This window comes from Dreissena polymorpha, chromosome 3 (genome assembly GCF_020536995.1).
Source record: "Dreissena polymorpha isolate Duluth1 chromosome 3, UMN_Dpol_1.0, whole genome shotgun sequence".
Taxonomy (NCBI): domain Eukaryota; kingdom Metazoa; phylum Mollusca; class Bivalvia; order Myida; family Dreissenidae; genus Dreissena; species Dreissena polymorpha.
In genome coordinates this window covers 134,933,132-134,951,452 of record NC_068357.1, presented here as the reverse complement: position 1 = coordinate 134,951,452, position 18,321 = coordinate 134,933,132, and the positions used below count along the sequence as shown (strand labels likewise).

General features: G+C 34.4%; 2 protein-coding genes across 8 annotated transcripts in view; one reads left to right on the top strand and one right to left on the bottom strand.

The window, feature by feature from the left end:
• LOC127871559 (COUP transcription factor 2-like) overlaps positions 1 to 18,023 on the top strand; it is a 32,305-nt gene extending 14,282 nt beyond the window's left edge. For 4 of the 7 annotated variants that reach the window (XM_052414604.1, XM_052414605.1, XM_052414609.1 and 1 more), the window contains exons 3-4: positions 599 to 640; positions 13,556 to 18,023. In XM_052414604.1, coding sequence (XP_052270564.1) covers positions 599 to 640; positions 13,556 to 13,830 — 317 coding nt within the window. In that variant the 3' untranslated portion in view covers positions 13,831 to 18,023. The remainder of the gene's footprint in view (positions 1 to 598; positions 641 to 13,555) is intronic. The other 3 variants (XM_052414606.1, XM_052414608.1, XM_052414611.1) reach the window with 1 other exon arrangement.
• Positions 5,197 to 18,321, bottom strand: part of LOC127871560 (uncharacterized) — a 56,873-nt gene continuing 43,748 nt past the window's right edge. Inside the window, exon 3 of the mRNA XM_052414612.1 lies at positions 5,197 to 5,383. Coding sequence (XP_052270572.1) covers positions 5,289 to 5,383 — 95 coding nt within the window. The 3' untranslated portion in view covers positions 5,197 to 5,288. The remainder of the gene's footprint in view (positions 5,384 to 18,321) is intronic.

Sequence of the window (18,321 nt, the reverse complement as noted above, 5' to 3'; positions counted from 1 at the left end):
TATTTTTTATAATTATTATAATTATTATCACCATTATTAACATTGTTATAAATGCGAAATATGTTATCTTTATTTCTTTGAAATGTAAAAAATATGAGATCATAATTTCTTACAATATTACTTTATTCTTATTATTGTTATTCTTCTTTTTCTTCTTCTTCTTATTATTATTATAATCATTATTATTATTATTATTATTATTATTATTATTATTATTATTATTATTATTATTATTATTATTATATAATAATAATAATAATAATATTATTATTATTATTATTATTATTATTATTATTATTATTATTTATATTCTAAGCTTGCATATTTTTCTTTAGTTTTATGCATTTGTTAATTTCTTTCTATTTATCGGTATAATAGTATTTTCATTTAGTTGGCATTTTGTTAATTCCTTTATAATACTAGATAATATTATCAATACATTAATTCCCTTGCTCATATATATATTTATATATTTATATATTAATTCGTAATAATGGGCATGTTAAACTGATCAGATTCCTTTATAGATTAACTCATATACCCAAAGAAAAAGCAAACTTTTTGCTTTGTTCTAAAATCTCAATGTTCTACTTTACAGATAGAAAGCCCGAACCGACACAACGACTTTCTAATGCATACAGTGAGTACGATTTCTATGTCGTTTGTACGAAAGATCGTCATTAAGCGGGTGCATACGAGTGATTGCGAATGATATTGAGTGAGGCTGCTACGTACGATTATCGTTATGACTGTAGTGGTGGCTATGATATTGGTGATGTTTTGATGTTGTGGATGATGAATGATGTTGTTCTTGTTGTTGTAATTGATTGTAACGATGGTGATTATGATGACTATCATCATGATAGAAAATATGACAAGGGTGAGGAAGATGATTATGAAGATTATTATGACGATGCTGCTGTTACTGCTTTTACTGCTGCTGCTGCTGCTGCTGCTGCTGATGATGATGATGATGACGGCAACGACGACGATAATGCTGGTGATGATGATTTTGATGATGATTATGATGATGGTGATGATTCTGTTGTTGCTGTTGCTGATGCTGATGATGATGGTGGTGGTGGTGGTAATGAAGATGATGGTGATGGTGATGGTGATGATGATGATGATGATGATGATGATGATGATGATGATGATGATGATGATGATGATGATGGTGGTGATGGTGGTGATGGTTTTGATGATGATGATGATGATGATGATGATGATGATGATGATGATGATGATGATGATGATGATGATGATGATGATGATGATGATGATGATGATGATGATGGAGCTTTAGGAGCTTTTGAAACCGTTGAAGACAATATAATTTAAGTGAACATTTCACTAATTCTGATCGAGCAAAAACCATAATGCTTTTATCAGCATTATAATTCATCCCTATATGCATTTTATATTTTCATCCGTCGATCATTTTCCCACATTGATATATGCCCCTGACGAGCAATCAGCGTTACACGGTGATTGACGACCGATTACCGGCGCTCAATTGTCCATTTCCGGCAGTGCGGTTCCGGTTCACGCGATTCCGCTATGTGATCAAACAAAAATCAATGAACCGTGAAAGGATTAAGAGTTTACTATCTGCTAATGTCAATATTAGCGAATTTGCCGTCTGCATTTGCGGTTCTCGAATGCACGTCGATCGATGTTATACTGCTTTCCAGAGGTGGGGCGTGAAAATTACTCTGCAAATATTGTGATATTTAAATTCTCATATTCTTCTACTGGGACGTCGGTTATTGTTACAGGGAGAAGGTGTAATTTAAGAGAACGCGAGTTTTCGATGGGAACTTCAGACTTGTAATGAGAACGTTATTATAAAAATTCTTTCTCGTTTTAACAAAAATACTTTTGTCGTTAGGTGATAAAAAAAATGTAACGTACAGTTTAGTCGTAATAACTTCCAATCTTTTTAGCTGATAATAATAGGCATTTTAACCCATTTATGCCTAGCGTCTAGAAAAAAGGCCATGGCAAACAGCGTAGACCAAGATGAGACGCCGCATGATGCGGCGTCTCATCAGGGTCTACGCTGTTTGCTTAAAGAATTTCTGTAAGAAATATTCTAAAAATAGAAATAAATATACCAGACATCCCTAATTTTGGAAATAAATTGATCCAATTTAGAAGGATGGGATGGTCCACTAGGCTTAAATGAGTTAAAGAGATCTAAAACGTTTAGATTCCTTAAACTTTCAGTTAAACAATCGCGAAAGATATCGGTAAAAATTATCACATATGATAAAGGTTTCTTATATTTTACGTAAAAATGTTAAATGTTAAACAGTAAAGCGATATTGACTTCAGACTTTCCGTGTCTCGTTTGTTTCAAATTGAAGCTAAACACCGAGCACAGCTAATCAGAAACAATTTCATCAGCTCGATTACAAAGAAATCTTTTACTTGTACAAAGACCTCTAAACAAAAGCAATTCATACCGGCTAGAGTTAAGATAACACTACGCGCTACACATTTGCAATTCTATTATACTACAACAATTCAACGACCTATCCTAGGACTTGGGTATGACACTTTATCGGAGGTTTTGAATTCCAAAATATCACCTGAACGCTGTAATCGTTTGCATAATACCTTCTCTGTAAATATGCACTGATTGGGTTAAAGAGCAAATCGTCGCAAGAACCCGGATGCATATCGTGCGGTAGTGCTTTATAGTCCTCTCGTAGGATGTTACATTTTATTTTAAGGCGAATCTAAAATAACATTAACGCATGCTGCTTAAAATCCGCGATACGCCTGTATAGCATGTTTTAAATCGATTAGCTAATCTCGCGCAGGTTTCTAAATCGTATTCAGTGACCTTTTTGATAGCGAATTTTATATAGCGCGCTTCCTTTCAATTGTATGTACTTCAACTGTATGTGAAGCTTCACACCATTACTACAATTTCAATTTAATTCGTGTTTTAGCTATCACTTTTATTTTATTTTCCAAACTATGTCGTTTGAAAAGTGCAATCGTTTACGCTCCTTTCGGTATCACTGAACTTATGTTTATTTGAATGTTGTATTTTATAGATACGAATCGTCGTTACAATATTACAGATTTATTTTAACAAGAGGCTTATTTATAACATTTAAAAATAAGTTAAACTTTTTCAATAAGTTTGCATTCCATTAATATTCGATTGGTGTTTCGTGTTTCAACTGCATAAATTATGGCAAAGAAAATATGCCACCTAATAAAATAACAGACTGTGTGTAGAGTCGAGATATAATCATGCACTGGTGTTATAAATTAATTCCTTATGAAATATAAAATACATAATATTGTGTATTTTTAACCAAAATAACTCTACAACCCCTTTTATATATCATCATCATGTAATCACGGTGGAATCATCCAAGCGTCAAGCGACATCGGCCCGTATTCACCAAACAATTCTTAGACTTAAGTCTAAGAATAAAGAATTTTTTTTAAATTGATATATTCAATAATTGCTTGATTTTTTAATAAAACTTGTTATTAAACACCTCTGTCTATGGCATTATTCATGTAGAACAGTTTGCTAATGACATAATTACCAGTGGAGGCATCTATATATTCAAACACTGAATGAATTTTTCTTGGTTCCAAGTATTTTCTTTATTCTTAAGTCTAAGAATGGGTTGGTGAATACGCGCCACGATCAGCTGTTGACACACTGAACCATATGTCACTGTATTGCCTATGTATTTCTCCATATATAATAATGGATACATAGTTGCTGTTAACTCTGTCTTTAAAGCAGCATGGCAGTACTTTTTCAATATCGGAAGTGGGCACACTTTTAAGCTAACGTAAATACTAAATTACATATAAGAATTACAAATTGTGATTTGATTTGTACTGCACAATACACAATTACAGGTGATAAATAATGGATTTGTAACATAATTCGCGGAGAACACAATAACACAAACGCCCATTTAATTTTGCTTATTCAACACAACGTTTCAAATGTGTGTGAAATACAAGATAAAAGCGAGACACTCCGGCCAGGAGACACAAGAAGTTGTGTGTCCGCTATGCCCAGTTGTGTGCGTGGTACTGTCCAGTTACCTCAGTCAAAATACAGAAATAAACTATGAAACAGTCAATTGCAACGTTTGCAAATGCTGACGGGCAGTGCGCAAATTAACATGTCTAACAATTGCAACGTAAATATGACGTATGCAACGGACACATAACGATTACATAAGAAGTTGACCGATGTTTTGACGCTTATTATGATACGTGAATAAACAAGGTTCCATCTAGTATGATAAAAAAAGGGAGTGTCCGACACTTATTGACGTTTTATTTCCAGGGCAATAAAATGATGGTCTAGGCGTGACTGCCTTTTGAAGATTGTATGAAATTTGGGATATTGCGTTAATATAAATTTCTATTATTATATTTATTAAATAATGCCCAAAATATTCGAAAGAATAAGTTTTCCTTACAATGATCATGATTTTATGTTAAAATCATACATAAAATGAATTCAACCATAGCGAGAACCTATTTGTTGATATTTTAGTATTTTAGTGTTTTGTTTTGAGAATGCATTTTATATAAAATATAGCGAAAACTGTATTAATTTGGTTCCTCGAGCATGGATTGATTTATTTTCGACATTTCATCCGATGAGAAGAATTCGAACTTAAAACTTACTGAAGTAATGTCGGGGTTGAATTGCCCAATCGTCGTGAGATCTTAGACTGATTCGAGCAATGGGATATAATGTAGCCGTTTGCATCAGATATGTCTGTTATCGAAATTATGTACGTAGTTACACGTGTTTTCGTGCAACCTCTCTCTTCCCGTGTTTTTTGCCCTTGGCGTACATAATAATCTATTGCCCTCGAAACAAACCGAGTCATGTATCTGCAGAGAGCGCATATCAAAATGCACGACTTGTGCAGTGACATTTATCATCAGTGTCTTAGATCGGTACGGCTTATCAGCCAGGCTGTGTTTCCCCCAGCGCTCGTCTAGATAACAGGTGCGCGCCCGTGCCAAGTCATGATCCGACTATCTGACATCCGGGTATTTTTAAAAAGAATCTGCATAGAACTATAGGTTACAATATACTAAAAGATTTCCTTAACAAATTCAATGTAAAAGCAACAACTTCAACAAAATCTAATGTCAAACTTTTTTTCGCGTAGACACCCTCATAACCATACGTTTTCTTAAAGAGCATTCCAAGCCGAATTGATTTTAACAATACAAAAGATAGGTCATGTGGTATGTAAGAAAGAATTCCACGCGAATCAACGGTCAATGTTTAAAGGCCATCTTTTTGCCGGCTTTTCTCTAGTTGATGACTGTTCCCCGCCATCTGTCAAAGTCTCATGTAGTATCCAACCTAAAAGCAAAACAATGAATTTGTAGTATACAACAATGTTTCCCTACCGCATGCACACACATTTTCAAAAATAAAGTCATGACAAGTGCCCATACAGAGAATTGTGTCTTCAAATAAATGACGTTCCATTATTTAGATCACGGACTCTAGATGAGAATATACGTTCCGTGTTTAGAGGGTATAGCATTGAACGCCAAAAGTATTTAGTATACGGTAACCTATAACAAAGTATCTGCGGGTATAACACGTGTTCTATACACCCTTTAAATCCCGAAGTGAGGTGAGGGGGGGGGGGGGGAATCGGCGTATTGTCGTTGCATGGAGCCAAGCAATAATATGGTCAACCTGGCGTGTTTCTAGTGTATGCCACTTAAAGAATTGTTATGTTGTCAAAGACGTGTACCGGTATTTCTTAACCTTTATTTTCAAGATCGCTTTAAAGTGTTTTATGAATATACAGTTTTTGACGAACATCATTCAAGAAAACTCTAGTAATATTATACAATAACGCACACGACGTTCTTCATTATTTTTATAAAACATAACAACATATGTACACATCTTCATTATTGTTTTCAGACCCATATATTTTTACTTTATTCGCCACTGCCGCATTAAAATTATCATATGACTGCAATAAATATGTTACATTCGACATAAACGATATCACGGCAACGTTAACAATGTACATCGTTGATCCCGTTTACATACATCTCGTCGCTTGACAATACGCATGGATGCCATACATTCACCACTGCCGCATAAGCCTTTTACAATAAGGTGATGCCCCAGACGCTATTAAATATATAAATAGGTTAATACGTCGCGTTTTATACATTGAAATGTCACTTGATCAAGCGCATTGTGCAATTATAAGCAACACATTTTCCCCAATGATTTAACCCTATTAAAGGTCACTGGATTTAACATTTGCTTCAACGTCGAATATACAATAAATCGTCTAAAGGCCGTCACACATTTACACCAATCAATACTGTGACAACCGGGGCAGATTAAGCACTTTTCAGTTATCAATATTATAAATGGGCCGTGCTTTGTGAAAAAGGAGTTTAATTCGTCCGCACAGGCTTATCAGGGACGCCTAAACTTGATTTTTGCTAGGGAGAGACTTTCTTTAACCCATGTATGCCTAGTGGACTCTCCCATTCTTCTAAATTGGATCAATTTATTTCCAAAATTAGGGATGTCTAGTATATTTATTTCTATATTTAGAATATTTCTTACAGAAATTCCTTTAAGCAAACAGCGCAGACCCTGATGAGACGCCGCATCATGCGGCGTCTCATCTGGGTCTACGTTGATTGCCAATGCCTTTTTTAGACGCTAGGCATAAATGGGTTAAATGAAAAATATCATAAAGCGGAAATTGTCGACCCTGATTAGCCTAAGCGGACTGCAAAGGCTAATCTGGGACGACACTTTACGCACGTGCATAACACCCTCTATTCACCGAGCAAGGCCCGAATATATGATTGGTTGATAAAATTGGTAAAGGTTGCAAGTTCGCAAACGATGCAGATGATCGCTCAGGCTCTCGCATTTAAAACCGTTTCACGTAGAACATTGAAGATACTTTTAAGTTATCTGAAAGAGGTTTACAAACTACACATTTTTACTGTTAAGCTTTATTCATAATAACGAGGGACTCGTTTAGAATACATGCGCCGTGAAAAGTAGGATTGTAATGGATCATTTCATCTGTCCTTGTACGACTTATTTTAAGTTGATACACCGTTTCGTTAATGTGTCAAATTTGAAGTTCTAAAATTTTTTACAAATCTATCAAGGACCAAAACAAAGAGTCTGGATATATAATTTTCAAATTTTTCTTTAATCAAATATGCAGGCCCGTACCCAGGCCATGGGCCCAGGGGCCCGGGCCCCCCCAGCTGGCTGTCGAATTATGATTTTTTGAAATAATGGGCCCACTGCAATTTTTTCTCTCGTGAAAGGGCTCACAGTACACTTTCCCTCAATACAAAACAGCAGCTATGTTTTATTGTCCCTGATAAACAAGGGGATTAGCGCTCGCAAATTGAGATAAGCCCCTAGGCAATGTTTTCTTATCGCCATGTAAACACATCCCCGATCAGTCCCCCATTGTGATCCAGAATGCTTCATCTATGGATGGCTGATGTAACATGTATTTTGATTAGTCAATGAAAGAATAGTAGCAAATGAAAGCAACTGCTACAGGATGTCGTAGACTATGGTCTGATTATTGCTGAGGCAGGTTTTTTTCCTTCTTTGAGAATTCCCTATCCCCTACACGTATAAACCTTTTTTACATTGCGAATGGGGCCCTGAAATTAAGCGGGAACAGAAACACTGACAAAGGTATTAAAACTGAGTATTTATAATTTTTGAAAGGAAATCACTGAAAAAGACTACGGATAGATAGTTAACATGTTTGTTGAAAAGAAAAACAGATGAATAAATTTGTCGAGCAACAAAAAAATAATATAAGAATTTGGCAGAATTCAGTATTTAAAATAATTGAGTACCGAGAATTGAGTAATGTCAGCCTATAAATGGTTAATTGGTAAAAAAATAAGTAAAATTGAAACAACAAATCAATCTCATTATATAATTTAACCTGATCCAGCGTAGAAAAATATTGTATTATTAAATTATCTGTTGCCTTGAATTTGTTGAAAAACAGTAAAATATGTTAAATTGATTATTTAAGACTTTCATTATTTCCCCCAAAAATAAAGTGTTTCGCGCAATTTTTTCCCTTAAAAAAGGCAAGGTCTTTCCCAACAATCAGATAAAATAAAAACTTTATTGATTAAAAAAGACGTTGTTGATATTTGTGAAAAAAAAATGGTGGAAGCAATTAGAGAGGTGATATTGATAATCGTCGTTAGTTTAAACTTGTAAGTTTTATAAATCTTAAGCTTTAAATATTGTTGTGAATTCACACCAATGTTTAAAGCTTAAGACTTTCGAAAGGTGCTGATTAACTTGTTATATTCCATAAATTAATATCACAAAATAAGGTTTGTATAAGCATTACAATTACCTTGCAAAGTGCCATATTCAAAAAACGAATATATATATATATATGGAGGGGGGACCCCTACCAAACCCTCCCCGGTTGGGCCCCCCCAGTCAAAAAATCCTGGGTACGGGCCTGATATGTGATTGCTACATTCTTGAATTAATTAAAATATGGCCATCATTTTCTAAAGTAGCACTATACAATGAAAACTGGTGTGTGTGTTTTGTTTTTAAATAATTTGACCACGTACACTTCTATCTGTAAAGGGAAATAATATTTTTAAAAAACACTTAGGTCCCTACTGTCATGCATGATCATGTATGCATGTAGGGAATCGGTGGATACTCTACATGTAATTAAAGTTGAGATTACAATAGGAAGGCGTCTAGTACTGCCGTAAATTGTTATTGGTTGAACGTTAAAATTACGTTCTTAACTTTCCAATGACGTGCCAATAAAAATAGAACGCCATACGTAATGTTGGCGTTTTAAGCTGACCTTCCATTGATGTATGTAGTACAAAAAAGTGCAAAAAATATTTTACGTCGGAATATGTTAACCCATTTATGCCTAGCGTCTACAAAAAAGGCCTTGGCAAACAGCGTAGACCCAGATGAGACGCCGCATGATGTCTCATCTGGGTCTACGCTGTTTGCTGAAAGGAATTTTTATAAGAAATATTCTAAAAATAGAAATAAATATACTAGACTTCCCTAATTTTGGAAATAAATTGATCCAATTTAGAAGGATGGGAGAGTCCACTCGGCATAAATGTGTTAAATAGGTGTCGAAGAAGACAACATTATTCTGAAATTAAAATATCAAAATGGCAGATATGTTTCATATGCGCACAGTCCAAGCTTATTCTTGTTTCCACTTTATTTTTATGATGTGCTCAAAATTCATAGGGAAGTCGATTCGATTATAAACGACGTTAGAATTTGCAAGGTTAGAAGAAACAGACATAAGAGAATAAAAACTGTATTTAAAATACAACTGCAAGTATGTTCGTCAGCATATTATAGTTACTCGTTTATCGGTCAATGTTCATTTTTGGTACAACACTTATAAGAACTGATCACTTAACGCCCATAAAGGCGTCTTGATAATATCCAAAGAGTAACAATGACATTATGAAAGTTGAATACAAAATAATTTAATTATTGAATTGACTGCGTCTTTGTTTAAATTTCCGTTCTGATGTAATTCCACGAATATATTTTTTTATTTTATTTTTTTTTGTCTAGATAATATCCAAAGAGTAACAATGACATTATGAAAGTTAAATATAAATAATTTAATTATTGAATTGACTGCGTCTTTGTTTAAGTTTCCGTTCTGATGTAATTCCACGAATATATTTTTTTCCGCATATACTAGTACATGAAAGTTGTACATGTCAATATGAACACCTACTTACAGGAATACAATATGGTATAAAATGAAAAGCAGCGTTGTCAGCACATTATATTAAACACTGTTTTTAATAAGATTCCAGTCGATCCCGCCGATATTCTTTTAGAGTCTTGTAATTTGTCTCCTTTTTCATTTATAAAATTTGGATGCGTTATTACAATACACCAAGTCTTGAAACGTGTGCATACTTGTTTAAGCAATTCATTATACCCCCACAAACGAAGTTTAGGGTGTATATAGGAGTGAGCTTGTCTGTATGTCTGTCGGTCGGTCGGTCGGTCAGTCGGTCAGTCGGTCCGTATTAAGTGTCCGCTCTATAATTCAAGTTGTTTTCATCCGATCTTCACCAAACTTGGTCAGATGTTGTATCTAGATGATGTCTAGGTCAAGTTCGAATATGGGTCATGCCGGGTCCAAAATGAGGCCACGGGGTCACTTAGTGCGTTTTAAACATTGAGTATTAAGTGTCGGCTCTCTAATTCAAGTTGTTTTCATCCGATCTTCACCAAACTTGGTCAGATGTTGTATCAAGATGATGTCTAGGTCAAGTTCGAACATGGGAAAACTAGGTCACGGGGTCACTTAGTGCGTATTAAACATTAAGCATGGTGTCCGTTGTTTTTTTGTGAAGACAACATGCAAAATATTCTGTGTCAATGCGGAATGTGGGGGCATTCGTCACGTCTGTGACATAGCTCTAGTTAACCTTGTACGAGCTCGAAATATAGTAAATACAAATGGACAATACGAAAAAAAACGCAATACAAAAAGCATAGTTTATGTAAGACCATGGTTCAGAAACGCCGTACATAATGTACATGGCGTTCCACACGTTGGGTTCACAGTATCAGGTGCGGATACAGGATGTTGGGTTGGAAAATACAACATTCTGCACAAACCATGTAATACCGTTTTATCGACACAGACCAATATTTGCTCACCACGAGCGACAACCAACATGAAAACGATTTAAATAACACTATGAAAAACAACATATCGATGAAGTACTTTAAAAAGTTGCATTGTTCTTATATTTAATGGTTTCTTTTATCACACGCATCTTAAAAAGCAACAGCATGGCACTAGTTGAGCCACCAGTGACCTCACTTTTATATTGACTCGATATTGGACGTACCGGTTACTTTATATATCGGCCCATGAAGAGCGTTTTCTTTCAGATTTTGATAATGTTTCTTTTTAACCCATTTATGCCTAGTGGACTCTCCCATCCTTCTAAATTGGATCAATTTATTTTCAAAATTAGGGATGTCTAGTATATTTATTTCTATTTTTAGAATATTTCCTACAGAAATTCCTGTAAGCAAACAGCGCAGACCCTGGTGAGACGCCGCATCATGCGGCGTCTCATCTGGGTCTACGCTGTTTGCCAAGGCCTTTTTTTCTAGACGCTAGGCATAAATGGGTTAATTGTTAGTTAATTTTAATTACGGAGCGGACATACATCTGTGAAGAAATTGTCGATAAGAGAGCGGGAATCGCCGAACAAATCCGATGTAAAATAATAAACCAAAATTACCGATTACATGACGTCCATTTGATAAGCGGAAATATCCGAGTTATCCCGAAACCGTTTCTTAACTCTACCGATGTTGGCATAAAATTTCCGATGGTTAGCCGAATTATGTCGATTATATGAGTCAGTGTCACGCAACCTTTGCCACATTATGCAGTGTCGTGTACAGTGTTGCGATACACCTAAGATATGCAGCTCATGTCTATATTAACAGCGACAGCTGGGTCGCTCGCGATAACAATTGGGCGAAAAGTCAGTCTAAAACAGACATACATGCGTTTATTACTGCGTTCATACAAAAAAATAACTTGAAACTGGCTTTAAACCGCGCGTGTCACCATCTCATGTCCGACTTTCAATCGTATCATTAACATCATCATGCTTAGTAGTGTAAAACAATGATGAATGAATATAATAAATATCATATTAATAATAATTAGTATATTCATCGTCGCAATCGCCGTCATTTTTATTATTCTGACCAATGTAGCTAACATAATTACTATGTTGATGATAATGACGATGACAATCAAAACAGAAAAATAACAGTGATGCGAACGACAACGTTACACAAATGATTGAACGATAAAAAACGAGTATATTAACCCATTTATGCTCAGTGGACTCTCCCATCCTTCTAAATTGGATCAATTTGTTTCCAAAATTAGGGATGTCATGTATATTTATTTCTATATTTAGCATATTTCTAAGAGAAATTCCTTTAAGCAAACAGCACAGACCCTGTTGAGACGCCGCATGATGCGGCGTCTCATCTGGGTCTACGCTGTTTGCAAAGGCCTTTTTTTCTAGACGCTAGGCATAAATGGAGTAATGTTTATATTTTCAAAAGAACATAACTTTACACGAAAGCAACATTGAAATGCTACCTAGCGCACAAATAGGTTTTGCTCGTTCCGCAAATTTCAGATATATTATTAAATAATAATTAATGAGAATTAGTTTGTATTGTCCTTAACAAGACAAGAAATGCCAGTGTCATGGGATATAAATGGTCGGGCTTGTCAGATACAAATGTTAAGTGAAAGCGTAGGTGTCACCAGTCGCGCTAAACGCTTCAATTGTATGCTCATTGCTAAAGCTATGATAAATTTACTTGCCAAGATTTACGCTAAACGGAAATAGTAGAAAAAGGTGTTTGGGGCAACATTATGGGCCATGGTGGATTGTACAGCATCATCAAGAAGTTTCCAATTAACACTTTAGGTCTATTTTCGAGCTGTATGAGATTATTAAGTCAATTAAACATTTTTTATAAATATTTTAACATTTAATTGTGAAATGTACGCGTGGTGTCGCCTCTCTACAATGGCGTATTGCATGTATTTCGTTAAATAAGAACAGCGGTAACAGATTTAGTATTTGCACTAAGTGTAAATCAAAAGAATATCTTTTTTTCTTTCTATTTTGGGGGAGTCTTTAAATAGTATACACTTGTAGATGACAAATGGCTCATTGTTAAAAGATTATTTTTTTTTAAACTTCGTTGACACAAAGGGAAAGTGGATTAGTATTTTTTATAATATTTTAATAGTTTTTTTTCTGACTTAGCGTTATGAATACTGCTATATGTTATCATTCGGACACGCATTTTCGAGAGATCTTGTTATGAATACTGCTATATCTTATCATTCGGACACACATTTTCGAGAGATCTTTGTTTAGGACCCGTCCACATGAACGAAACCTTGTTAACCATCCCATCTACAGCAAAGTCGTTTCATTATTATTTCAGTTATCGTAGTTGTAACGATGGAAATATGAAAACTGAAGCACAACTACAATTGAGCCTTGTTCTGAAAAAAATGCAGTCCGCACAGGCTAATCAGGGACGACACTTTCCGCTCTAATGGAATTTTTCGTTTAAAGGAAGTCCCTTTTTACCGAAAATTTAGTTTAAGCGAAAGGATCGTCCCTGATTAGCCTGTGCGGATTGCACATGCTTATCTAGGACGACACTTTACGCACATGCATTACTCCCAGTTTTCTCAGAACACGACTCAATTATCTCAAGGACCCATAATTACGTGATCATTGGAACAGCTGGATCATTTAAAATACCTTTTATCCATTATTTCAGCAGTACATGTGGACACGGCATTATTTTCATTTGCCTTTATATGTCGTCAATTTTTCTTTAACCGATTTGCTAAAACCTGTTCTGATCTTCTCTTTCCAGACGCGTGCGGAATTACGGACACCAACCACATCGACAGTATCCAGGAGAAATCCCAGTGCGCACTCGAGGAGTATTGCCGGAGTCAGTATCCCAACCAGCCGACGCGCTTCGGGAAGCTCCTCCTGCGACTTCCGTCCCTCCGCACCGTTAGCGCTTCCGTCATCGAGCAGCTCTTCTTTGTCCGTCTCGTGGGCAAGACTCCAATCGAAACACTTATACGGGACATGCTCTTAAGCGGTGGGTCGTTCAATTGGCCCTACATGGCTATCCAATAGTTAGCGAACCCGAAAACAGTTAGGAACTACTAGGACTAGTCGTCCCGGTGTTTGCGACCGAAAGCGTAGCAATAATGGCATGCAGTCTCCTCCAGTATGCGCACGAGGAACAGACAGAATCTTGCTTGTATTGGACTCATGGCAGATGTGTCAATAAAGGGCATGACTTAAGAAATAGAGGTCGGATCGATCTGTGTATGCATTGGATGTTTTCTGCAACTGTAAAGAATCCTATTGGTTAAGTATTCACGCCGCAATTCTTTGATTTGATTAGAGTCAACAAATTGAGGCTTGATATAAACATTTAAGGTTCCGTCAGGACGTATTATTTTTATTAAGTTTCGACACTCTTTCAAAAAAGTAGGCGACATTTTAATCCTTTTCTTAATATTTAACCTCAAACAGTTTTATAATTTGCATTTCATTAATTGTTTTATTTTCTTATTGAACTAAGTTTGTGTGCGCTTAAAACGAAATTAAGGGTCGATCTTGTAAAGGAGTCTTTTCCAGCCTATGTCTATTCTTACCGCGGGAAGTATTGCTACTTGCTTTTGTTTACAAATCCGGATTTGATAAGTTGTTGTTGTTGATATTGTTGTTGTTGTTACATAGTTGCTGTTGTGTGTAGAGAAAAAGGACACCTACTTGTCATAAGGTTTTAATATTATTATGTAATTTATGACCTTGATTGGAAGCCAATTCTAAATTGGAAACCAGTCGAAAAGGGCTCGGTCAATTGAGAACCAAAAAGTCGCCATTTTGTACTTTGTTAGTAAATATGGTGTGTGTGCCAAAATTGACGAGTAGAAAACAGTGCCGCTTATTTAAATGAAGTTTTATTAATATTATTATGGTCTCGATTTTCTGTATAACAGAAACCTGTATATTTTTGTACATTGTCGCCCATTTATAACGAATTTGATAACTTTGCAAGTTGCTCATACGTATTCTGTATAAATACAGTAATTCATGTCACTATGTATTTTTCATAACCTCATATGAAATATGGCGGCCATAATCATGAATATACACACACATACGCTTGATGAAATTCATGATCAAATGTATTTTTAAACGCATTTCTCTCTAGTTAAATCAGTAAAACATAGGCATCCTATTTGAATATTGCACAAATGAGCTGTTATTATCGTTGTTTATTATGATAAACGGTACCAAATAGCACACTTATGCTGTTTTTCAACATGCTGTAAGAATATTTATGCTTACATTATTAAGATTTTATGCCGAAAATTAATGGTAATTAACTAATTGAGATTGTCGATGTACATTTAAACGGTTGAAACATTCCAGTCATATCCAGTTATTCGTTGCGAAAGGCTTTCTTGCATGATCATTCTTGCTTGGATTTGAGTGTTGTCGTTTCCTTTTTTGCCTGCATCGTGGGCTCTCGGTACATTTCGTAACACTTCGGAAACGTACCCAGAATGCATGAGCTGTTCATCAATTAGCTACGATATTGTACGATATATTAGAATAATTAACATACTTAAATGAACGGCTTTGTAGAAGAGGTGTCAATTTAAACACATAAGAATAAATGTATTGATACCCTTTTAAACATTTACTTTTTGCTATTTTTACAATGTGATGTTCTTTCGTAAACATTGTTCATAACTGATGTTAAATAAAACTGGTATCGGCAAATTACAATGAGTGACATTGAAACAAACCATGTACAATAGTTTGTTATTTGGTTATATTCATTGTTTTTAAATTTCAGTATGTCGTTAATTAATGTTTTTTACTGTGCAGATGGGCCCTATGTTCCAGTTACACCTTCGATAAATGTGTTGCTTTTAACGATAAACACAATAATATTTTTGTGTTAACGACAGACACAATACTATTTTTGTGTTGTATTCGTCTTCATTTTTTTCGCTTTTGTTCATACTTTGTCTTTCATTATTCAATTTGTTTATAAAAACAAACGCGAGGTTCATAAATCCGTTCATTTGTTAATTCATTTTTTTCATGACTTTGCTTTATTTTTTCATGAAATTGGTTTCAAACCGCTCTATCATTCTCATATCATTGTAGCTTAGGTTTGTTTTACTCTTGCTTGCAATACCATAAGACTAGTGCAAATTGTTTTTGTTAGATAATAGTTGAAATATAATTACGTTTAGCAGAGAAAGAATCCGATGTGTTTTATTAAGCCTTCGTAATATTTTCTTTTTTGTTGTGGTAAGCTTACAAATCACAATTAAAGGGAGTGGGATTTTCAATTTTGCTCCGGGAACAATACATTCGGAACTTAGAAAAATAATGGAACACATTTATAATACTATTTGCAGACTTTAAAAAAAAAATTATTACAAATCAATGTTTTTTTTTTACGTGCATGTTTGTTCTTCCAGTTTCCAATCTAAAGAAAGAAAGAAAGATATTGTGCATTAATGGTATTAATTTAGAACTGGTTTATATGGAGAACATCCATATAATTTGCATGATGAGGAAATACTATTAATAAATAGACGTAGAAGAATGTGCGAACTCGGTCCAATAAATATGGATGCCTTCATCAATCAAACATTGATCTAAACATGTCAAACTACATAACGCATTTTTTGTTTGTCATAACAAAAAAAAATCAAAACACCTAAATTTTGATTTGTATGATTAAAATTTCATTTGGTCGTATTATCTACCTTCTTGGTGAATAAAAGATATGAGATTACCTATCTAAACTGTCTTGTATTTGTTTTCCGTCGTAATGTTTTCAACAGTAACGTTCTAAACAAGTGACTAACCTTTAAATTTATTTCACATGTGGTTTTAAACACTGGTTAAAATATGGATGGCTTTTTAAATCCGTTAAACGTTTGCGCACACGAACTTTGTAGTTTTCAGCAATCATAATAATGTATGGATGTTGTTGTTTTTTATCGAGTCGGTGCTTTAGTACAACTACGATAATATTTTACTGTCGTGTTGTTGATTCATAGGAGACAAGTAATGAAGTTAAACAGTTTAACAATACTAGAGTACATATGGTTTCTGCCTTTCTTTTCATTATTAATAAAATGTAAAGCAAACAATAGTGAAGTGCTGAATGTAAAATACTTTTAATAGTTTATCAGTGTGTAAAAAGTGTGTGAAGTTAATGCAAGAAAGTAGAAGCGAATTCTATCTTTCATGTAAAAAATTACAGCAAGATTACACACTTAATTGGCCATTTTATTTCCAGTATTTTGTTTTGTTTTAAGTTTGAAATAATGAATTTATTTAGTAGTTCGGTATTTTCGACCTTGAACTCTATATAACAAACACGACAGTTGTGTTTGGATGTCTTTAGTTTGCGTGTGTTTGCAATCTCTCTGCCAAAATCTCGATGTTAGCATACTATTATTTGTGTTAGGTACTTAAACGAGTTTAATACTGCATAATATTGTATTGTTATTATTGTTACTATTATGTTAAAGTCAGTCAATGCACTTTTTGATTAACCCACAATTCTTAGTGCTTGCGTTTGTATTAAATAAGTTCTCTTGGAATATTCTTGCGACTCAATTTAAATAAACGTGTTAAGGGGACGTGCACGCTTAAGCGTTCATACATTTATTGATTTATTCAAAGTATCAAGTTAAACAATGTTTGCAAAATCAATGAATTACCTCTCCACTGTTATTTTTAACTTAAGTTTTTAATCAATATTAAATCATAGAAATAATCTTTAAAACTCGTAACTGCAAGAAAAATGTATAATCTTTTTTAGGTGAAATAATATCAAGCCATTTACAGAAGTTGTATTCTACGAATCGTTTATTTTTTTATTTAAACCTTATCATATTCATATTTATGTAAAGCATTTTCGTAAATATCTATTTGATACGAAACAATTTTATTTCAGTCAAAGATATAATGTATTGTGTCAATAATTGACTAACAAAAATGTGTATTATTGAATCATTTTATTAAGTCATTTTTCTGTCAGAAAAACACAATTAAATGTGGCTTTCAGACCATTTTCACACATTTTCACACGGGGCTAGGATTCGGCTTGGATATCATCTCGTTTTATATCAATTTGTGCATCATGTTTTGAGTTTGTTGAAAATAAACGAAGTATTAATTTAGTGTAATGTTTACTGTGTTGTGCTGAATGTGTTAAGTGTCCAAGACACAGTTTCTTTCCGCTTACAGAAGAAATAAATGATTTACTTGTAAAACTTTTCTTGTGTTTGTTTTGTCTATGTCGTCGAACAATTTGATTCCCATTATAATTTAAATGTACTAGAAATGTTCGCATGCAATAAAATAAAACAAACTATAAAACAAACAATACGATATTACACTGTATATGAAACTTTAAATAAACAAACATTGGAAAAAAAGACCAAAGTCACAAGGCGCTTTCCTGAAACCCAAAGGACCTTATCTGAGCATGTAGTGGTCTATAGTTTACACAAGACTTCAAAGGAAAACTGCCTAAACGCCTGACAGCCATTCGTTTAACTCACTTGAGCACAA